The 23,727-nt window shown below is 45.6% G+C and overlaps 2 protein-coding genes across 4 annotated transcripts; one reads left to right on the top strand and one right to left on the bottom strand.

Annotated features, from left to right (window-relative positions):
* Window positions 1-372: 372 nt before the first annotated feature.
* pagr1 (PAXIP1 associated glutamate-rich protein 1) lies at window positions 373-8,341 on the bottom strand. Its single transcript, XM_066721983.1, has 5 exons — window positions 8,169-8,341; window positions 5,183-5,433; window positions 1,152-1,491; window positions 972-1,060; window positions 373-770 (listed from the first exon to the last, which is right to left on the bottom strand). The coding sequence occupies exons 2-5, from the start codon at window positions 5,427-5,429 to the stop codon at window positions 550-552; spliced, it is 897 nt and encodes a 298-aa protein (XP_066578080.1). The 5' UTR covers window positions 5,430-5,433; window positions 8,169-8,341; the 3' UTR covers window positions 373-549.
* A 766-nt stretch (window positions 8,342-9,107) lies between these two features.
* Window positions 9,108-17,747, top strand: kif22 (kinesin family member 22). 3 transcript variants are annotated; one of them, XM_066721747.1, is made up of 14 exons: window positions 9,108-9,522; window positions 10,166-10,432; window positions 11,090-11,217; window positions 11,597-11,757; window positions 11,845-12,054; window positions 14,291-14,521; window positions 14,665-14,818; window positions 14,912-15,038; window positions 15,131-15,251; window positions 16,121-16,355; window positions 16,486-16,565; window positions 16,686-16,892; window positions 17,009-17,068; window positions 17,201-17,747. In XM_066721747.1, the coding sequence occupies exons 2-14, from the start codon at window positions 10,218-10,220 to the stop codon at window positions 17,228-17,230; spliced, it is 1,959 nt and encodes a 652-aa protein (XP_066577844.1). In that variant the 5' UTR covers window positions 9,108-9,522; window positions 10,166-10,217; the 3' UTR covers window positions 17,231-17,747. The 3 variants fall into 3 exon arrangements, with proteins under 3 accessions (XP_066577844.1, XP_066577846.1, XP_066577843.1); XM_066721749.1 differs by having other exon boundaries at window positions 10,171-10,432; XM_066721746.1 differs by having other exon boundaries at window positions 9,205-9,522; window positions 10,216-10,432.
* Window positions 17,748-23,727: the final 5,980 nt, after the last annotated feature.

Raw genomic sequence — 23,727 nt, forward strand, 5'->3', positions numbered from 1 at the left:
GGCACAACTGAGGCTGGGTTGCCATCTAGGGGTCACGCTGCGTCACTGCAGCCCCGATCTGCCACAGAATTTATCCCCACTGGTGGCCAACACACAACTCAACTCAACCCTCTCCCCCACTTCATCCCTGCCCCTCTTTCTCTCTCTCTCCCTCTGTCCCCCCACTCTGCTTCCCTGCTCTCTGCATTGGGATACAGTACAGTATTTCTCCACATTACTGAGCACAGGATACTGCTACACACACAAGACTGACAGCGTTGGCCCAGACTGGACTATAAACCCACTGACACGGTTTTGTCAGCTGTGTGTCAGTCTCTCTCAGCAATAATCTTTTCATAAAACAGGTGAGCAGCACGGGGCACAGAGTCTGACCACAAGAGGAAAAGGTTTATTGCAGTATAAAAAGTACAATTATTTACAGATCGATCAGGCTGTGGAGGAGGGGATCATCTGGGAGCCTAGCAGAGGGACAAAGCTCGGCCCAGAGTCCAGTCCGGTCCGGTAATGTTTACAGTGCGTCGGGCCGCCATCAGCGCCCTCTCTCTGCCCTCAGTAGCGGCGCTGGCGGGGGGAGAAGATGTCTTTGGGGTCGGCTCTCTGTGACGAGGGGGAGGCGGGGGGAATGGGCGTGGGGGCGGGGCCCGAGGGCTCGGCCCTGAAGAGGTCCCGGCCCGTGCGCAGGATGTGCTCCTCGATCTTGCGGTGCCGCTGCATGTCCGACAGCACCTTGTCCAACCGGGCCTCCCGCCGCTGGGAGCGGCCAGAGGAGCCTGGAGAGAAGGAGGGAGGGAGGGAGAGAGGACGGGGTAAGAAGGGTAGATAAACACACTGAGTGACTGACTGACACACTGAAACACAGAATGCCTGACTGCACACTGACTGATACAGTGAGTGCCTAACTGACACACTGGCTGACGCACTGATTGACTGACACACTGACTGACACATTGACACACTGACACACTGTGTACCTGGGGTTCTGCGGCGGTTGATGTAGGTGTTCTTTGGGGTGCTGAGGGTCGTCTCCTCATCAAAGTCAAACTCCGTCGGACTGGGAGCCCTGAACACAGCAGCACAGTGAACACAGTGAGCACACTGAACACCACCGAGCACAGGGTACACACAGACACACACCTCCCTCTCTCACTCACTTGTAGTCTCTCTCCCTGTCCTCCCTCTCCCTCCTCTCTCTCTCCTCCTCGGAGTCGGCGCTGTCTCTGTCGGTGGAGGACTGTGTGTCAGGTGTGGGGGGCCGGCGGGGCAGGGGGACCAGACACAGCTCCAGGACCCCTCCCTGGTCCAGCAGGTCATACAGACGTTTGATCTCCGAGGGAGGGGGCATCCAGGAGGCGGGGTCCTCGATCTCCTCGTCACTGCAGGGCATCCCCCACTCCTCCTCATCCTCTTGTTGCCCCTCTTCCTCCCTCTCTCTCTCCTGCTCCTCCTTGCCCTCACCCTCCTCCTCTGGCACATCCTCCTCCATCTCGCTATCTACAGGGGTGGGGGTGTGGGAGAGATTATTAGCCCACACACTGCCCCCTGGGCTACAGGGAGGTTATTGTGCCCTCAATTAAACTGAGCACAGTGCGGCGTGGCAGGGACTCTGGGGGGATCATAGTGTGGTACAAAGAGGAGCTGGCCAACCACATCAGCCCAGTCAAACAGGGCCCAACGCACACATGGCTTCAAATTAAGAAGGGAATAGCCCAGTGTGAGAACTATATATACCTGTGTGCAGCGTATACCCCCCCTCTGAATCCCCCTATTACAATGAGGAATTTTTTAACACCCTCCACACAGAGATCAGCCATTTCCAGGCCCAGGGGAATGTGCTGCTCTGTGGGGACTTCAATGCCCGGACAGGCACCGAGCCCGACTGCATCGGCACACAGGGAAACAGCCACGTGTTCGGCCAGGCCCCTCTGTACCTCACCCCCACCACAACCCAGAGGAACAACCCCGACGGGGCGGTGAACAAGAACGGGAGAGAGTTAGTGCATCTCTGCCAAGCCTTGGGCCTGTACATCCTTAATTGCAGGATCAGAGGGGACTCTTTAGGGAGGTTCACGTATTGCTCAGCTCTTGGGACTAGTGTAGTCGACTACGCCCTCACTGACATGGACCCCTCCTTCATCAGTGCATTCACTGTCAGGCAGCAAACCCCCCTGTCAGACCACAACCAAATCACAGTGTTCCTGAAAAGAAGAAGTCAGGCCAGCAACACACGGACACAGCCCAGTAAGCTGTACAACCTTAATCAAACATACAGATGGGCTCCGAACAGCACAGAGGAAGCAATCAGTTCTACAGAAATAACAGACATCATCAACACTTTCCTCAGCTCACAGTACCAGCCTGACGTGACAGGACTAAATCTGGCCATAAATGATATCAATCAAACATATCAAATTGCAGCCACAATGGCAAATCTTAAAAAGACAAAGAAAAAGACCAACCAGAATCACACACACACACAGACATGGTTTGATAATGAGTGTAAATCAATACGAACAAATTTAAGGCACCTATCCAATCAAAAACATCATCAACCACAAGACACAGAACTACGCTAGCAGTACTGTGAGACCCTAAAACACTACAAACACACCCTTAAAAATAAAAAACAGAAACACACAAACAAAACACTCACAGACATAGAGAAATCTGTTGACCAAAACCAGTTCTGGGAAATGTGGAACAATTTAAATTCAACAAAACAACAAGAATTGGCAATACGAAACGGAACCATTTGGAAAAAATACTTTGAAAACCTTTATAAAGATATCCAACAAAACGATCTGACACACAAACAAACTGAAACCAGGGAAAAACTGAAATTACTCGAACAATCAATTAAAAATAATCAAAACCCAATTGACTCTCCAATCACCCTACAGGAACTATCTAAAAAGCTCCAGGCACTTCCACCCAGAAAAGCCTGCAGCCCGGACAGCATCAGCACTGAGATGCTCAAACACAGCAGCACACAACTGCAGGAGGCTGAGCTTAAATTGTTCAACATGGTCCTCAGTACTGGTTACTTCCCTGACATCTGGAACCAGGGGCTGATCACCCCAATCTATAAGAGTGGAGACAAATTCGACCCTAACAACTACCGAGGCATCTGTGTGAGCAGTAACCTGGGGAAGGTGTTCTGCAGTATCATCAACGCCCGGATACTGGCCTTCCTTACCGAGCACAGTGTCCTGAGTAAGAGTCAGATTGGCTTCCTCCCAAATCACCGCACTACAGATCATATTTACACCCTACACACCCTCATAGACAAACACGTCCACCAAAAAAGTAAAGGCAAAATCTTTGCCTGTTTCATTGATTTCAAAAAGGCATTCGACTCCATTTGGCACGAGGGACTTTATTACAGAATTCTTCAAAGCGGTGTAGGGGGTAAAGTTTATGATATTATAAAATCAATGTACACCGAAAACAAATGTGCAGTAAAAATTGGCAACAAAAGAACAGAATTCTTCACTCAGGGGCGGGGAGTGAGGCAGGGCTGCAGTCTGAGCCCAACACTGTTCAACATCTACATCAATGAGTTGGCAACGGTGTTGGAGCAGTCTGATGCCCCTGGCCTCACCCTAAATGACACAGAAGTCAAATTCCTGCTCTATGCAGATGACCTAGTCTTGCTGTCGCCCACAGAGCAAGGGCTTCAGCAAAACCTGGCACTACTAGAGCAGTACTGTCAGTCCTGGGCCCTGGCAGTAAACATGAAGAAGACAAAGATCATGATTTTCCAAAAAAAAGGCCAGACCTCAGGGAAACAAATACCACTTCACGCTAGATAACACTACCCTAGAACACACCTCACACTACACCTACCTGGGCCTGACTATTAGTGCGTCAGGGGGCTTTAACCTGGCAGTGAAGACGCTCAAAGACAAAGCAAGAAGAGCATTCTATGCAATCAGAAGAAGATTCTATAAAATTACTATTCCAGTCAAAATCTGGCTCAAACTAATTGACAGTGTGATCCAGCCCATTGCGCTGTACGGTAGTGAAGTATGGGGTCCACTCATTCATCAGGACTACACTAGGTGGGACAAACATCCAATAGAGACCCTGCATGCTGAACTCTATAAAAACATACTGCAGGTGCACAGGAACACACCAAACCACGCATGCAGGGCAGAATTAGGCCACTTCCCAACCCTCATTAATATAAAGAAAAGAGCACTGAAATTCTGGATGCACCTGAAGAAAAGTGAGTCAGACTCACTCCAGTACAAGGCCCTCCAAACCCAAGAGCTCAGCCCTGAAAAGAGCCCGAGTCAGCTGGCCCTGAAGCTCACGGCACTGACCCCCGCTAGTACTGCGAACAGAGACCAGCTTCAGGTCAGCACTGCTTACCTTCCCCCAATTAGAGTCAACCAAATCATAAAGATAACCAAAACCTCCTATCTGGAACATTGGAACAATGAAACCAAATCCCAAAGTAAACTGGATTGCTATCGGGCCCTAAACAGAGAAAACACCCTGGCAGAGTCTCTCTTCACTGTCAGAGATACGAAGCAGAGACGGATCCTGACCAAGTACAGGCTCAGTGACCACAGCCTGGCCAGAGAGACGGGCCGACACAGGCAGAGCCGGCTGGCCAGAGAGGAGCAGCGCTGTGGTCACTGCGAGACAGGAGAGGTCGAGACAGAGATGCACTTCCTCCTCCACTGCAATAAATATGCCAAATTAAGGGACACATTCTTTAATAAATTCATAAATATTACAAAATCATTCTCTGAATTGATAAATGAAAATAAAATAGCTATCCTCCTGGGGGAGGGACATACAGCCCCCCTGGCCGCCCAATATGTAGCCGCCTGCCACAGCCTGAGGGGCTCACTGTGAAAACATACATGAGCACCAGCTGTGACCTGATAACTATAAATAAAGGAAATGTACATGTCTATTAAGATTTTATTTATAAATTATAATGTTACTGTTTCATTTTTTTTTTTTTCTTACCTTTTATTATTTTTCAATGTATGTATATAATATCAACTGCTTTGGCAACACTACGAAACTGTTTGTCATGCCAATAAAGCACCCTTGAATTGAATTGAGTGTGTCAGTGTGTCAGTCAGTCTGTCAGTGTGTCATTCAGTCCAGCAGGACTCTTTCTGCTTACGGAAACTCTACAGTATTCAGCCCAGTCGCTGTGCTTTACCTTTCTCTCCTCCCGTGTCCCCCTCTCCCTCTCCCTCTGTCTCCATCGCCTGCTCTGTCGCCTCTCGCAGGGCCTCCCCTTCCACCTCCCCCTCCTCTATCTCCTCCCTCTCTCCCTGCTCCTCCTTCTCCCGCTCTCCTCCCTCCTCGGCCCGTCTCGTTCCCTCTGGGCTCTCTTCCTCCCCGACGCCCGGAGACTGCATCCCCCCCTTTCTCAGGGACGAGTCTGGGGGCTCCGTGGACTGCATCAGCCTGCACACCAGAGAGAGAGAGAGAGAGAGAGAGAGAGAGAGATTTAATACAGTACAGACACACTGTCTGAATGAACACTGAGAGAGAGAGAGAGAGAGAGAGAGAGAGATTGAGATTTAATACAGTACAGACACACTGTCTGAATGAACACTGAGAGAGAGAGAGAGATTTAATACAGTACAGACACACTGACTGAATGAACACTGAGAGAGAGAGAGATTTAATACAGTACAGACACACTGTCTGAATGAACACTGAGAGAGAGAGAGAGAGAGAGAGAGAGAGATTGAGATTTAATACAGTACAGACACACTGTCTGAATGAACACTGAGAGAGAGAGATTTAATACAGTACAGACACACTGACTGAATGAACACTGAGAGAGAGAGAGATTTAATACAGTACAGACACACTGTCTGAATGAACACTGAGAGAGAGAGAGAGAGAGAGAGAGAGAGATTGAGATTTAATACAGTACAGACACACTGACTGAATGAACACACAGAGAGAGAGAGAGAGATTTAATACAGTACAGACACACTGACTGAATGAACACTGAGAGAGAGAGAGATTTAATACAGTACAGACACACTGTCTGAATGAACACTGAGAGAGAGAGAGAGAGAGAGATTTAATACAGTACAGACACACTGACTGAATGAACACTGAGAGAGAGAGAGAGAGAGAGATTTAATACAGTACAGACACACTGTCTGAATGAACACTGAGAGAGAGAGAGAGAGAGAGAGAGATTTAATACAGTACAGACACACTGTCTGAATGAACACTGAGAGAGAGAGAGAGAGATTTAATACAGTATAGACACACTGACTGAATGAACACAGAGAGAGAGAGAGAGAGAGAGAGAGAGAGAGAGAGAGAGAGAGAGATTTAATACAGTATAGACACACTGACTGAATGAACACTGAGAGAGAGAGAGAGAGAGAGAGAGAGATTTAATACAGTACAGACACACTGACTGAATGAACACTGAGAGAGAGAGAGAGATTTAATACAGTACAGACACACTGACTGAATGAACACTGAGAGAGAGAGAGAGAGATTTAATACAGTACAGACACACTGACTGAATGAACACTGAGAGAGAGAGAGAGAGAGAGATTTAATACAGTACAGACACACTGACTGAATGAACACAGAGAGAGAGAGAGAGAGAGAGAGAGAGAGAGAGATTTAATACAGTACAGACACACTGTCTGAATGAACACTGAGAGAGAGAGAGAGATTTAATACAGTACAGACACACTGACTGAATGAACACTGAGAGAGAGAGAGATTTAATACAGTACAGACACACTGACTGAATGAACACTGAGAGAGAGAGAGAGAGAGAGATTTAATACAGTACAGACACACTGTCTGAATGAACACTGAGAGAGAGAGAGATTTAATACAGTATAGACACACTGACTGAATGAACACAGAGAGAGAGAGAGAGAGAGAGAGAGAGATTTAATACAGTACAGACACACTGTCTGAATGAACACTGAGAGAGAGAGAGAGATTTAATACAGTACAGACACACTGACTGAATGAACACTGAGAGAGAGAGAGAGAGATTTAATACAGTACAGACACACTGTCTGAATGAACACTGAGAGAGAGAGAGAGAGATTTAATACAGTACAGACACACTGTCTGAATGAACACACAGAGAGAGAGAGAGAGATTTAATACAGTATAGACACACTGACTGAATGAACACAGAGAGAGAGAGAGAGAGAGAGAGAGAGAGAGAGAGAGAGAGAGAGAGAGAGATTTAATACAGTACACACTGACTGAATGAACACTGAGAGAGAGAGAGATTTAATACAGTACAGACACACTGACTGAATGAACACTGAGAGAGAGAGAGAGAGATTTAATACAGTACAGACACACTGACTGAATGAACACTGAGAGAGAGAGATTTAATACAGTACAGACACACTGTCTGAATGAACACTGAGAGAGAGAGAGAGATTTAATACAGTACAGACACACTGACTGAATGAACACTGAGAGAGAGAGAGAGAGAGAGATTTAATACAGTACAGACACACTGACTGAATGAACACTGAGAGAGAGAGAGAGAGAGAGAGATTTAATACAGTACAGACACACTGACTGAATGAACACTGAGAGAGAGAGAGAGAGAGAGAGAGAGAGAGAGAGATCTAGATTCAGGAAATGTGACATTATCTCTCTCCCACAGGGCGAGTGTTATTGTACAGGGAGATAAGTAAGTCTCTATTCGGATGCCCATGTGACGCCACAGTCACCGGGACACTATGGCATTTGAAAGCACTTGAAAGTCGCTCTTAAACTGAAAACACATTATTTGAGTCTCCACCTGTACCCGTACTGTTTCCACACAGGAGACACGGATCAGCTGTTTCACTGTATCTGTCTGGGCAAGTGAGTGCACAGCTGAGCGGCGTTTATTGGCGAGATACCGTCAGCAATGAATGGGAGACGAATAAAGGACACAAAACCAATAAGACACACTAATGAGCGGAATTGCACGTTGTTTTGTTGGGGGGTTATAATTAGCCTAACACACAGCAGACTGATTAGTTATACTGTACTGTTATCCTCACCAATATCCCTGACGTAGATTGATTGATTGATTAGTGTTTCTGCCACCCAATTTCAGGCAGAAACACTAATCAATCAATCAATCAATCATTTAATAAGGAAGTTTCCTGGTTTAAATGGATTCTCTCTATACGTACCTTGTTTTGTGTGCCTTGTATTTATAATCCGACTAGTTTCGTACTGTGTGAGAAGCCAGAAGCCACCACTGTACCCTGAAAGGAGTGCAAACAACTGGTCTATACGTATATCGATCAGCCAGGACAGTGCTGGTGTAAACACGACGCCATCTTGTGTGACGGCATCAGCGCGTCATCGTCCTCCTCCACAGCACAACTCGCCACTTAAATAAAAAAATAAATCCCGCTAAAGTGACTGCTGGGTGTAGTGAAATACATCCATTCCAATCGCGATAAATGCAAGTAGATCGAACACGAGTTTTCGGTGACTATAATGACGCGTTTTGATTAAATCGGGGTTGTTTTAATTTACGGTGTAAGCAGGACACGGCAGGGGGCGGTGCTGCGCAGTGACGTCACCACGCTTCGAAAAGTGGCGGCTTTGTGTTTATTGTCGCTGCAGCTGATGGTTTCAACTCAAGTGTTTCACTACAAAAACGGTTTGAAACCCGCTCTCCATTGCAACACTTTCCGATTCACTCTTAACAGCCCCACAGTGAAAAAGTGTCGGGTTAAATGTTTCTACACTTTCCCACACACACATTTTACAGGCTCAGTGTATAACCTGTGTGGGTGTTTGTTTACTTAAAAATGAAATATGACCACTTTTACAACAGGGCCCTTATTATAACAAGATACATCTACTGTTACTCGAGTCCCTTAATGTTCCACGGTGCTTTCACTATAGCCCTTTGAAAGATCTGTAATTGAACTTTTAGTACAGTGGCCCATTTTAACTGCACTTTTACAGTAACTACTAGTCTACTGCACTGAATACCCAATATTGAAATAGGACTACTGTACTGTTACTATAGCCTCCTTTTGAACAGATCTATGTATTGTATATTTAGTGTAGCCCCTATTGTGGTGTTGTACTTTTTCTAATTACCCTTTGGTAAAACATTTGGAGACAAGAGCTGCATGCACTGACCTCATGCTTTATTAGTATTAAAGAAAAAGAGCCACTTTGTTTCCAACAAGCAAAATAGACAGACTAGGAAGGGGCGGGGTCTTGCGCATCTACCGGGCACTGACGTCACAACGCCGACGTCCACGCCGAGCTCTGATTGGTCGCTGTTGCGCATGTGACCCGACGCTCTAAAATTTGAAAAGAAATTAGAGGCGCAAGGCCTGCCGCCCGTCCCGTCTCTTTTTAACCTTTTAAGCTCCGCACAATAACTTAGTTTTATGCATATATTTATAACATGTACATATAATTTCAGTGCACTCAAATTATTGATGATATAAAAACCGTAACAATCAACCTGGACTTCACATTCAACGACTTCAAAGTGTCTGGACGGGAGAAGGAAAGGTACAGTAATGCTTTGGTTGTCACGCTAGGACAGTCGTAGTAAACGTTATATAAATGATGTGCTGTATTATTTCGTGCATATTTATACACAACACACCGGCTCTGCATCTGTACGCTTTGTGCCGTTTGATCGACTGTTTTTGTGCTGCTTCACACACCAGTGTTTCATTATTAAATGGCCTACCTCCGTCTGCATCGCCACATTATTTGAACCGATCCGCCAGTTTTGTGAGTGTTCATATATTTATGTAATCTATGGATAGGGCTACGTTACTGTAACTTTGTTTTTATAAATCGACCCTCCCAATGAAAGTTGCAACAAAGTCACACATTATTCACGAATCGAGTATTTCGAGACCATCCATATAGCTGAAGTCTATTGATGCAGCTTTGTGAAACTTTTGATTTGTCTCTATTATCGGCACACTTTATCTCGCTGTGTGCGGTTTTAATGACTATATATTGTGTCCAGTCAGTTAATATTGCCTCCCACAGTGTCCAGTCACTGTTATTAACTCCTTTCCCTCCTTGTATTGGTGTGTCCAGTAAGTCAGCTCTCTCTCTCTCTCAAGGCAGTGACCAATCAATCAATCAATCAATCAATCTTTCTCTCCTCTCTGTTATCTCTGTCTGTGTGTCTTAGTGCAGTGTCCAGTCAGTGTGTCTACCCTGTATTAACTCTCTCTCTCTCAGCGATGGCTCAGCGGGTCAGTGTGTGTGAGGCGGGGGCTCCTCGGCGGCCGCCCCCGACCCGGGTGCGAGTGGCGGTCAGGCTCCGGCCCTACATGAGCGCCATCGCTGCTGCTTCCACCGACGAGGACAAGAGAGACGGGCCCTGTGTGAGGGGCCAGGGGTCCCGCGGCCTGGACATCGTCAACTGGAGGAACTCCACCGAGACCCTGCACTATGAGTGAGTGTCTGCATCGCTGCCTCCGAATGGGCAACATGAAGCCCCCACAGGCAACACTTCCTGTCCAGTAGTTGCCCTTGCTTGGAAGGAGAGATGGTCCCACCCCAGTTAAGCAGCAGAATATCAGACCAGTTAAGCTTACTGGGAGCTGTGCTGGTATGGTTGGTTGGGAGAAGAGCTGTGGGGGTGTAACAACCTTTCAATAACTGTATTGCTTGGATGCTGTCATGATGCCATGCGCTCTGGGGAATTTATTCAGAACAAACTTAACCTCCCAATCACACGGAGACCCGCTGGAAATCCTTAGACCCATCAGGCATACTCAGGGAAACTTTCCTTCTGTTCAGTGGTGTGTTGTCATCAGTGTGTAATCTGTAACCGTGAATGCATGTGTGTGGTTATATAGTGTTAGTGTGTAATTTGTGTGGTTGTGTATAGTGTCAGTGTGTGATCTGTGGGTGTGTAGTCTACTGTTGTGTTTGTAGTGTCACTGTGTAATGTGTGTATACTGTCAATGTCTAATCTGTCTGTGTGTCAGTGTAATCTATTTTTGTGAGTTTGTACTGTCAGTGTGTATTCGGTCTATGTGGGGGTGTAGTTTCAGTGCATAATTCAGTCTGGGTGTGTTACAAGTGTGTAATCTGTCTGTGTTTGCAGGTTTGATGTGTTCCACGGAGAGCAGAGCTCCCAGCAGGAGGTGTATCTGTCTTCAGTCAGGCCTGTCCTGCCTCATGTGCTCTGTGGACAGAACGCCAGTGTCTTCGCATACGGGCCCACGGGCGCAGGTACACAATGCCCTTCTTGTCCGTCACTGTGCCGTCCCCCTCCCTCTCACTCTATGTTCAATTCAATGTGCTTTATTGGCAAGCTATACTTAATAAGTAGAAATGGGAAGAATAATGTCTGTGTGTGGGGGGTGATAAACACACACAAAAAAGCTGTGATATAAATATACACAAGTGTGTATAATACATCCTTGTAATTACAGTAATACATCATAACATTATGAGCAGAACTGTTGAAAAACTAATGAGAAAAAAAGTATTTACAATTATATTGTTGGAGATTCTCTCTCTGTCTCGAGAGGGATGAGTAGAGAGTTCTTACCCAACGTTTATGCAGAGAAGGAGTTGAAGACCAGTGTCTGTTTCACTCTCTCTGTAGGCAAGACCCACACAATGCTGGGCAGTGCAGAGCAGCCGGGCGTGATCCCCCGCGCCGTGAGGGACTTGTTCCAGCTGGTGAGGGAGCAGAGGGCACAGCCAGAGAACCAGGACTGGGAGTACAGCATCGGCATGTCATACCTGGAGATCTACAATGAGAAGGTACTTCTCTCTCTCTCTCTCTCGGCCGCGCCGTGACTGACCCCCTGCCCTCTGTGCCGCATCACTGACCCTGTGACCCTGGCTCAGGTGCTGGACTTGCTGGAGCGGGGGGAGCAGGACCTGCCTATCCGGGAGGACCGGGAGCACAACATCCTGATCCCGGGGCTGTCCCTGCGTCCGCTGGACAGCTTCAGTGACTTCGACGCCCTCTTCCTGCCCGCCAGCCAGCGACGCACCACCGCTTCCACCAGCCTGAACGAGCGCTCCAGCCGCAGCCACGCCGTGCTGCTCCTCAAGGTACCACTGACAGGGATGCGGGACTGGACACTGGGGATGAGACAACATAGTCAACTATTCGTTAACGTTGGTCACTATTGACAAGTTAATCTAACATTCAATGGTACAAAAAAAAGTATATATTGATTTTATTTTAAAGCTTGTACTGTTGATTGGCTCTCTATATAGCTGTAATGAAGATTGACGGGAGGGTGGGATTTGCTAAACTAGAATGTACCTTGGCTAACAATGTCTTCCTCATGGAAAAGTCCTGCATGGAAATACTTAAGTAAATAAGTACATAAAACACTGTTACGTATATAATATGTGCAGTTCAATTAAACTACCACAAATCTACAACTGGAATATCAACCCACCTAAAAGCCAAACACACTAGCAATGACAGAAAATGAAAGAGGAGCAACAAACATTATTGTATAGCTACATACACAGCCAGCTATTGCCTGCATTTTTTTTTTTTTTTTTTTATCACTGAGCGCAATTGTTACAGAGGCGCCACTCTGGCACTTTAAATTCTGTTCAAGGTGGAACTGCGCCTCTGACACAGGGTGTAGTGGAGCGGCGCCACTCTTTCAATCCCATGCTTCTCAATTCTAAATATTTTAACTTATGAATGTATTTAAAACATTTCCTTGCTCAATTTATTTGTTTGAAATAATATGATGAGAATAAGTAATAAAGCCTGCTTATTAACTATTAACAATTACAAAGTGTGTGCAGTACCTGCTCCTCCTTTCTGCCACTACACCACTGGAAGTGACTGCATATTTTGGTAAAACTATAATTCCACGAATGGAATGAAGTAGTATAGACTGTCCTTGCAAGATTCTGCACCACACTGTAAAGTGTACAAAGTGAATGTATTTTGAGTGTTGCTGGGGGCATCTGTGGCGGAGTTCACTTCTGTGTTTTAACCTTCTGTAAATTAGCTCTATGTAAAGCTCTCCTGCTGTTTTTGCAGGAAAATGTTCAAGTTAAACCGATACAGCTGTGCCTAATTTGTTTTACTGCTCTTACCCGAGTGGTTTTTCATGTCACTGATGAAGCTAGCAAGCCATGAATATAAGTGTTTTAAAGGTAGGATTACGACACGATGTAAAGTATCTAACGGTGCACAAAAGAACCACAACAAGATCATGGGGAAAAATGCTTTGCACATTACATTGACATAAAATACACCATGAAACATCCATCAGCAACTTACTTGCTGAAATATAAGGATAATATACAATTAATGCTGTTTAAATGTGGAATGGGTGTGTTTCAGTTTCCAAATTTTTACGTCATTTACTCGTATTTGGCATTGACCCTGTCCTTCTCTGGGGCCGTTTTTCTTGACCTCAAACCTGATGTTAAGTGTGCATGTGCACCATCACTTCACAAGTAAAAACACTGCATGTGAACTCCCCCTATGATCATCACAGCAGACTACAGCCTAACAAAGCAGAGTGGCTTGTGTTTTTGTAACTTGCTACTAAACTTAATGTACTGAGTAGTAAAGTGACAAGTAATAGTGGTATAAGATGCATGTTAAGAACTGAACCATGTTCAGTAGTAGCTTTTGCATCTCTGAGCAGTAAATTCTAACTGTCTGAAGACTTGTGCAATTGTTATAGTTTGAAAAGTGAAATCGTAATAGAAGTGCTGCGTGGATGTTTTTCAGCTCTTTCAAATTTACAGCATTTCAATAAAATGTGTTAAATCTGTTATGACCGGAAAACTTTGCCACAAAGATGCTACTGTTAAGGGATTTGCGTTGCAGCTCACAAACTATTATTTAATTAAATGTAATTAATAACTGAATAAAAATGTAAAGGAAAAACACTCTAGTTGGTCAGGTTACAGCTGTGTTTGCAAAACATTCAGTTCTTATGCACACGTCAACTCTGCCGTAATTTTTGCAAGACGCACATATTGTATAAGCAAGCATTCCTTTAAAACCATACAATTTGAAATTGTGATTAACATAAAGGGTTGTGACAACACCTGCATGCAAAATACGAGAGTCGGACACTAGATGCGTGTGAGTAGACAGTTGCTGCTGTCATTATGCCATTTTCGCACGTCTCCTAGTGGAAAGGTAATTTTTAAGCTGGTGTTTTAGCTAAATATTTTAAAATAAAGCTCAGAACTTATTGCAGTAATCTGGACTTTCTCTCTGACACTGGGAACACTTTGTGCCTGACTGACGCACTATTCCCACCCCACCCCTCCCCCTCCCCTCTCTGTGTGTCAGGTGGTGAAGTCCCAGCTCTGCGCCCCATTCAGGCAGCTGACCGGGAAGCTGTACCTGATCGACCTGGCCGGCTCGGAGGACAACCGGCGCACGGGCAATCAGGGCCTGCGTCTGAAGGAGAGCGGCGCCATCAACCGCTCCCTGTTCACCCTCAGCAAGGTGGTGGATGCCCTGAACCACGGCCTGGCCAGGGTGCCCTACAGGGACAGCAAGCTCACACGCCTGCTGCAGGTGGGGGACAAGGGCGGAGAGGGCTACCTTAGATCTCCAGACTTCTTGGAATATTGTAGTTTCTAACAAAAATAGTGCCAGACTCTCCAGTGCAGTGAGCGACAGTGGTGTTAATCCAGTCTGTGTGTTGTGTTGTTGCGCAGGACTCCCTGGGTGGCTCTGCTCACTCGGTGATGATCACGAACATCGCCCCGGAGTACCAGTACTACTTTGACACGCTCACGGCACTCAACTTCGCCGCCAAGTCCAAACAGATCGTCAACAAGCCCTTCATCCGAGAGACGGTGCGCGCTGCTGGTAAGACACGGAGACGGAGACGCATGGGGGGATGCTCGGACGGATGCACGGGGACGGGGACAAGCTCAGACTCACGGTTTCTCTTTCTCTCAGTGCCGGCACCCAAGAGGCCTCGGGAAGAGCAGGGGACTGCAGTAGCACCACCACCACAGAGTAAGAGAGCGAGGCAGGGGCAGAGTGAGGGCCAGGAGGCGGGGCCGGGGACAGCGCAGACACACAGGTACCGTCTCCTCTCTGTAGGCTGAACCCAGTGGCTTAAGTCACCTTCTAACTGACTGCATATGAAATTCATTCACTTGTCCCCGCCCCCAGCCCCAGCGACCCCTCTGTGCTGCAGAGACTGCTGGCTCTGGAGAAGATGCTCATGGGGACCCCAGAGAGACAGAGACTGACGCTGCTCAAGACTGTGGCCCAGTCCCGGAAAGAGATACAGGTAGCGCCAAGAAACGGCAATCGGGAAGTGTTTTTTGGCACTGAAAAGCACTGAATTTCAAATGGATTCTTTCATGTTATTTAAGATCTGCTTAAACTGTGTGTGGATAACTTTTGTGGGAACTCCAGTGTGAGTGGACACAGTATCCACCATTTCCCAAAAGATCCCAGAAATAAGGCGACTTAAGGTAATTAAGGTTAGATTTGTGCAAACGAAAAAGAGGCTTTTCTCCGGTTGACAGATCATTGTGTGATTTGTGTGGATCATTTCACCCCCGACAGCTTTTCAAATGCCATAGAAGATTCAAAACTAGGTCTGTATGCGGTGTGTCCTTTCTTTACTGGATACACAAACGTACATTGTATGACTGTGCAGTATGAAAATGTTGATTCTTATTCTTCGGAGACCCACCATTATAACTCTTATTGGCTGTTTTCACTCAATTTATATCAGAGCTGCAGTAGCAAGAGTGGTACGTCTCAAGAGATGGCGCTTTCGTGTTTGTTTTTTTAAACCAGTTATGTATGTTGGCTGAAAGGTGCTAATGTTTTTTTTTTTTTTTTTTTTTTCTGTATTCCCATGATATTTCTTGAAGCATCTTTATTATAAAAACACTTTGCTGTTTCAATGCATTTTACTACATATAGGTTGTTTAAACTGATTTTGTTGTAATGTGTTCGAGGGCCGGATTCCATTTTTCACCCAGAATTCTGTGTTCCGTCAGTGTTCTCCAGTGTGGATTTCATAGTGCCCTATGCAAAGATCTTGCCTCTCTTGCCCCCCTCTCTCTCTGTGCCGTGTCAGTATACTGTAGTGTCCAGTCAGTGCATTAATACTGTAATGACACCTCCTCTCTGTCTCTGTCTCAGGAGCTGCGGGAGAAGCAGAAGGAGCTGGAAGAGAAAGCCCTGCTCGCTCAGACTCTGACTGTCTCTGGACAGACGGACGAACAGCAGCCCCCCGTCGCCTCCTCCTCCCTGGTGGCCAGACACCCGGGTGTGGGCACAGCCAGCCTGTTCCGCAGAGACCTGCCCCCCCTGCACAGGAAGACGTCCACTGCGGCCCGGCCCCGCAAGCAGCAGGCTGTGGTGCCGCCTCTGCAGGGTGAGAGAGAGAGATGTGGGAGGGATTGGGGAGAGAGATTGGGCTGTAGAAAAAAAGGATAGACTAACAGATCTATGGGTTCATTTGCGTTCCTGAATGACTTGTTCTCTCTCTCTTCCCCCTCCCCCAGTGTCCCAGGTGCAGCCTCTACAGCAGTGTGCGGTGCTGTGTAAACAAAATACCGCTGTCAGCAAGAAAAAGGGCTCTGAGGTGAGTCTGTCGGTCTGTCCACGCGGCCCAAAATTAAATCAATAAAATATCAAATACAAGTAAAATAACTACAGACTTTACAGGTGTAGATTTATATCTCTGTCTCTCTCCCTGTCCCAGGCGGGCGCGGGGCAGGGCGGTGAGAACAGCCCCGTGGGGGACTGGGAGACGCAGCTGGACGCAGCGCTGCTGCAGAAGTCCCGGCTGCACATCCTGCAGGTCCTCAACACCGGAGACCTGCGGCTGCTCAAGGGCCTGCAGCAGATCGGGGACAAGAAGGCCAAACTCATCCTGGGCTGGAGGGAGATCCACGGCCCCTTCGCCCAGGTACAGAGACACGCACTCGTCTGGGACACAGCGTATAAAACGGGCCTCCACACTGTGTGAATGTCCACAGAGAGAGAGGTCTTGAGTCTGCCCTGACCTGTGTCTCTGCTCCACAGGTGGAAGACTTGCAGAAGATCGAAGGGATTTCAGCCAAACGCTTCACTTCCTTCATTAAGGTCAGTTAGGACAGTGGGGCACGCATCTCTGTGCCGCCCGGGCTTTTATTCGGGAATCTGGGCCGCTGTCTGTGTCTGTGTTTGGCTCCCTGAGCTGCCCTGCCTCATGCACCGCTGTTTATTCCCTTACAGGCGAACATCCTCAGTACAATCGGCCACTGACAACGGACTGATACACTGACTGTGCTGAGGGCTGGCTGTCCCCTGGAGCTATAGTGTGTGTGTGTGTGGTGTGAGAGCGTGTATATACAGAGTGTCTGGATGTAAGTGTGTAGAGCAGGCCAGCACAGTATTCTTCAGTACAGTGAGACAATGTTTACCTATTATGTGTGTGTGAGAGAGTATATAGTGTTTGTGGGTGGGGTGTATAAGTGAGTACGTATGTGTGTGTGTATGTATGAATCTGTTGTGTATGTGGTTAGCAGTGTGAATGTTGTGTTTGTGTAGCAGTGTGGGAGTGTGTGTGAGGGCAGGCCACACAGCAGCCCCATTGCACAGCCGTCAAAGTGATGCCCCACGTCCACAGTCCAGATGCCCCGACCACTGCTGCCCCCCAGCGACTGCAGCATCTCGCCTCGGGGCTGTCGGCCTGGGGTCTCTCGTGCTTTGTACATATTTCTCCTTTCTGCAACATTTCAGTTTTATATGCCAATAAACTCTTTTTGTGGTGTTATAGCTACATTAGTTTTATTGGTTCTGTTTGCATGGAATGACACTTGATGTATTTTTTTTATTATTGTTTTAGTATTTTTTTTAAACTTATTAAAAGGAAATACAAAAAAGAAAAATTGTATTTGTATTCCCTCTGGAAACTTTTAGTGCCTTAACATCACCTTCTTACCATAATGTTGTGAAAACAAAGCAAATCAGAATAATTGCTGTGAAGCATTGCCTGTCTTCAAAACATGCAAGTTATGTCTTAAAACTAAATCAATGTTATGCTTTATTTGTCAGTAATATTACACATTCCAAAACGTATGATTGACGTGGTTTAGAGAGGTGACCCAGACCTTCTTTCACCCAGATTGTCAAATGGTTTCTTTGTTGAGAGAAATGATGAGAGCCTGCGATTACTTTTATTACACCACCGGCAAGATGTATCCCATGCTCTTGTGATTTGTTCCTTTCTTGTCTGTTTGGCTATTGGGTATGTGATGAAATGTCACATCGTGGAACTTGGAAAGAGTCCTCCTTTAGGGTTTAGACAGCTGCCATAGTGGGGTTTACACTTTCAGATGACAAAAGTTGATAGTATAATTAGATTTGTTTTTTTATTCCATCACTGTCTAATCTAATCCTACTGTCACGCAAGAAAGAAAAAAAAAAAAAGGAAATGAGATGCTTGTTCTTTAAAGGCAGTTAATAAGGACTGAAATGAAAGTCTTAAAACAAGCAAGTGTACACAAAACTCAGGGCCTGTCCCTTGCACCTGTTGCGGTCCAGCCCCCGGTGGCTCGGTGACTCTAGATGACCTCGGGCTGATCGCACGTCCCCCTGTGGTGGTAACGACTCATTTGAATGTCTCCAGAATTCTGGACAGCATTCCAGCCATTCCATTCCTCACCTTCTTGTGCAAAAGTTCCAGCATCCCCCCTCACTGGTCCAGCTCGTCCATCCACTGACAACTGCCTTCCTCACCTTGATCTACAGTGAGGGAAAAAAGTATTTGATCCCCTGCTGATTTTGTACATTTGCCCACTGACAAAGAAATGATCAGTCTATAATTGTAATGGTAGGTGTATTTTAACAGTGAGAGACAGAATAACAACAAAAAAATCCAGAAAAATGCATTTCAAAAAAGTTATAAATTGATTTGCATGTTAATGAGGGAAATAAGTATTTGATCCCCTATCAATCAGCAAGATTTCTGGCTCCCAGGTGTCTTTTATACAGGTAACGAGCTGAGATTAGGAGCACTCTCTTAAAGGGAGCGCTCCTAATCTCAGGTCGTTACCTGTATAAAAGACACCTGTCCACAGAAGCAATCAATCAATCAGATTCCAAACTCTCCACCATGGCCAAGACCAAAGAGCTGTCCAAGGATGTCAGGGATATGATTGTAGACCTACACAAGGCAGGAATGGGCTACAAGAGCATCGCCAAGCAGCTTGATGAGAAGGTGACAACAGTTGGTGCGATTATTCGCAAATGGAAGAAACACAAAATAACTGTCAGTCTCCCTCGGTCTGGGGCTCCATGCAAGATCTCACCTCATGGAGTTTCAGTGATCATGAGAACGGTAAGGAATCAGCCCAGAACTACACGGGAGGATATTGTTAATGATCTCAAGGCAGCTGGGACCATAGTCACCAAGAAAACAATTGGTTACACACTACGCCGTGAAGGACTGAAATCCTGCAGCGCCCACAAGGCCCCCCTGCTCAAGAAAGCACATGTACAGGCCCGTCTGAAGTTTGCCAATGAACATCTGAATGATTCAGAGGAGAACTGGGTGAAAGTGTTGTGGTCAGATGAGATCAAAATCGAGCTCTTTGGCATCAACTCAACTCGCCGTGTTTGGAGGAGGAGGAATGACCCCAAGAACACCATCCCCACCGTCAAACATGGAGGTGGAAACATTATGCTTTGGGGGTGTTTTTCTGCTAAGGGGACAGGACAACTGCACCGCATCAAAGGGACGATGGACGGGGCCATGTACCGTCAAATCTTGGGTGAGAACCTCCTTCCCTCAGCCAGGGCATTGAAAATGGGTCGTGGATGGGTATTCCAGCATGACAATGACCCAAAACACACAGCCAAGGCAACAAAGGAGTGGCTCAAGAAGAAGCACATTAAGGTCCTGGAGTGGCCTAGCCAGTCTCCAGACCTTAATCCCATAGAAAATCTGTGGAGGGAACTGAAGGTTCGAGTTGCCAAACTTCAGCCTCGAAACCTTAATGACTTGGAGAGGATCTGCAAAGAGGAGTGGGACAAAATCCCTCCTGAGATGTGTGCAAACCTGGTGTCCAACTACAAGAAACGTCTGACCTCTGTGATTGCCAACAAGGGTTTTGCCACCAAGTACTAAGTCGAAGGGGTCAAATACTTATTTCGCTCATTAACATGCAAATAAACATAACTTTTTTTAAATGTGTTTTTCTTGATTTTTTTGTTGTTATTCTGTCTCTCACTGTTAAAATACACCTGCCATTAAAATTATAGACTGATCATTTCTTTGTCAGTGGGCAAACGTACAAAATCAGCAGGGGATCAAATACTTTTTTCCCTCACTGTACATCATGTAATGCAAAGACGTGATTATGCGTTGTGTGGGTTGAGTAGTCCTCTATTGTCTAGCCATGGAAATATATTTTTATAATAACGGCTCAGTGTAACTCAGCTCATAAATGCTCAATACACTGGTTAGGATACACTTCGACCAGTTATCAAACTGCCACTCTTTGATCCCCTTGAACAAATCCTCCTCTCACTCGTAATGGCGCTCCACACTTCTCTCCCCTGTCTTGTCTGATTTTTGCTCCATATTTTTGGTCTTTTATCATTCTTTCACAAAGCATGTGTCTTGTTTCCCACCTAGTGATATCTTGGGAAATGGCCTCTTTAGAGCACCTGCCCCATTCCCCTTATTATCTCTCTCTCTCTCTCTCTCTCTCTCTCTCTCTCTCTCTCTCTCTCTCTCTGTGTGTGTGTGAGAGAGAGAGGGATAGTTAACACAGGGACTGGACTGAACTGTACATTAATATTACACGAACACATTCTCTATATTGCATTTTGTCTTTCTTTCCCTGAAGGTTTCTTTATCACACTGTTAGTTTGTCAGTTTCATTTTCTCCTATGTGTTTGTATGTTTTTTTCACTGTGGGATGTTATTTCTCACTGTCACCTCTGTCCTACAGTGTATTTTGACATCTTTTTATATGGAGAACAACATAATCAAACTGACAAAATCAAACAAACACAAAGAATATATTGAGATGAATGTGGAGAAATTGATGTTTTAGTTTAAAGGAAGGGTAGGGAAGGAAGGAAAGATCTTTACAGTTTTGCTTATTTAGGGTTATTTTTGTGATTTTGTGAATTGTTAACAAACTGAGTTCCTTGTTAGTAATACAAAAATCTTAGGTCAGCCATTCTTACTATCAAATATTAAACTGAGTTGTGTAAAGGTCCCTGGAATAAATCACTGACTCTGAACATTGTGAGCAGATCTGACAAACCTGCTCCTGTCAGAAGTGCAACCATCCTTGTTAAAAGAAGGACCATAAGTGACCATAAATGCATCTCAGTTACAAACAACAGCCTATCTGTAGGGACACTGTGATGACTCAGCTAAGCCTCCCTGCCTCTTCCCTTATCAGCCGGGACACACGCACCCGGGGACACAAATGGAAATTGGGCTTCAAGGCATTCAAGACAGAAAACAGGAGACACTTCTTCACACAGAGAGTCGTCACAATCTGAACAAACTCCCCAGCGATGTGGTTGAAGCTGAAAATTTGGGAACATTTAAAAATAGACTGGATAGGATCCTTGGATCACTTAGATATTAATGGACACCAAATGAGCACGATGGGGCGAATGGCCTCCTCTCGATTGTAAACTTTCTTATGTTCTTAACCTGAAGTCTTGGCTAGTACATATGGTTAGCAATAAGGAAACATGTAAAAGACATGTAAACATTGCATTACATTGAAATAAGTGTGTGTAAACTTTTTTCAGCAAGGAGTCTGTGGGAGTGAACTGTTTTGACTGTGGTGCAAACATTTTCAGGAATTTGATTTTTAATAAACTGAGAAAATGTAAAAACACACATATTTGGCTACAGCTTGTAAGGGAAAAGCTCCTCTGGTTTGATGTGGTCGATGCCTTTCATGATTTTGAAGACTTGGATCAAGTCCCCACGTAGTCTCCTCTGTTCCAGGGTGAAAAGGTTCAGTTCCTCAGTCTCTCAGTAGGACATTCCCTTCAGACCTGGAATAAGTCTGGTTGCTCTCCTCTGAACTGCCTCTAGAGCAGCGATATCTTTCTTGAAGTGTGGAGACCAGAACTGTCCACAGTATCCAGATGAGCTCTAACTAGTGCATTGTACAGTCTGAACATCACTGCCCTTGTTCTCAATTCTACACTTTTGACAATATACCCTAGCATTGTGTTTGCCTCAAAGTCCCTTTGAATAGCCTGTGCTGCCGAGATTGTATCTGCTGAGTTCGAGACAGCGGTAGGTGAGGGTCAGTGTCTTGAACTGAATGCGTGCCGCTATCGGGAGTCAGTGGAGGGAGCGGAGCAGTGGAGTAAAGTGTGTGAATCGGGACAGAGAGACACCAGACGAGCTGCAGAGTTCTGGATGAGCTGGAGTGCTATACATCAACCAGTTCATAATGCATCTACTTACATTACCCATAATGCCTACAGCTTCCAATTTGAGGATCAGTCTTTGGTCTGGAACCTTATCAAAAGCTTTTTGGAAATCTAAGTATATCATATCATATGCTTTCACGTGATCTACAGCTGCAGTTGCATGTTCAGAAAATTCTAATAAATTAGTAAGACATGATCTGCCTCGTCTAAACCCATGTTGACTATCTCCGAGAATATGGTTTTCATTAAGATGCTCCTCTATTTTCTGTCTAATATTTTTTTCCAACATTTTACAGGTGATGCAGGTGAGACTGATTGGTCTGTAATTTCCTGGCTCAGTTTTGTCCCCTTTCTTGTGGATTGGTATGACATTTGCTGTCTTCCAGTCAGTTGGCACATCCCCTGTTCTAAGTGTCATTTGGAATAATTGAGTTAGCGGCCTATAAATAATTTCCCTCTTTTCTTTAAGTACTGTTGGAAATATCCCATCTGGCCCAGGTGATTTGTTTGTTTTTAATTCTGCTTGTCCCTTTAGTACCTCCTCCTCATTTATCCTGATCTCTCTTAGGGTTTGACTGGACTGATTGTCAACCTGTGGCATGTCATCTGTTTTTTCTTTTGTAAAAACCTCTGTGAAATACTCATTTAGAATATTTGCGACATCTTGTTTGTTTTCCAAGATGCTTCCATTTTTGTCCTTTATCTGTTTCACTTCCTCCTTTATTGACCGCTTGTTGTTGTAATATTGAAAAAAGCTCTTTGCATTAGCTTTAGCTCCAAGAGCTGTTTCTTTCTATTTCCCTCTTTGCTTTCCTGATCCTGCTTTCGCTGATCTCTTTCCCTAAAACAAATAAATGTAGCCTAACCTTATGACCTTTTACCTGACAGCTTTGACAGGAACACACACCTGCAGGGAATGACAGGGACTGCATGTAAAATGGCCCCTGCCACCAGAATGCAAAGTCCAGGAAGGGAAACGCAGAGAGGGCATCTTGGAGAGTTTAGAGCTATACAAACAAGTCAGCGACTACAGCTGAAACCTCTGACCACTGACTACCCGGCTTGTTGAACATTGGACTGTATGGCAGACCCCCTCCAGGACAGTGAACCTGGAACAACGTCTGCGAAAGAAAGAGGCTTTCACCCACAATGCCCGGACAAATTCGTCCCATGCCCCTTCTGTGTCACAATATGTACTTAATGAATACAAGGTATTTCAGCCAGGAGAAATTACTATAATTAGCTGTGGAGCATGCCTGAAGATATGATAATGAAGCTTTCTGGGAACTCAAACAGTTATTGACATCATTAATTACTTTTCGATGAGGACCATAAAGTTA

The sequence above is a fragment of the Amia ocellicauda genome, chromosome 14 (assembly GCF_036373705.1).
Source record: "Amia ocellicauda isolate fAmiCal2 chromosome 14, fAmiCal2.hap1, whole genome shotgun sequence".
Lineage (NCBI taxonomy): Eukaryota > Metazoa > Chordata > Actinopteri > Amiiformes > Amiidae > Amia > Amia ocellicauda.

Coding starts and splice junctions, on each gene's coding strand:
- pagr1 (XM_066721983.1), bottom strand. CDS start 5,429: ATGCAGTCCACGGAGCCCCCAGACTCGTCCCTGAGAAAGGGGGGGATG. Junction 1,492..5,182: donor GGACACGGGAGGAGAGAAAG/GTAAAGCACAGC, acceptor CCACCCCTGTAG/ATAGCGAGATGGAGGAGGAT. Junction 771..971: donor CAACCGCCGCAGAACCCCAG/GTACACAGTGTG, acceptor CCTTCTCTCCAG/GCTCCTCTGGCCGCTCCCAG.
- kif22 (XM_066721747.1), top strand. CDS start 10,218: ATGGCTCAGCGGGTCAGTGTGTGTGAGGCGGGGGCTCCTCGGCGGCCG. Junction 14,522..14,664: donor AGCTCACACGCCTGCTGCAG/GTGGGGGACAAG, acceptor GTTGTTGCGCAG/GACTCCCTGGGTGGCTCTGC. Junction 14,819..14,911: donor AGAGACGGTGCGCGCTGCTG/GTAAGACACGGA, acceptor TCTTTCTCTCAG/TGCCGGCACCCAAGAGGCCT.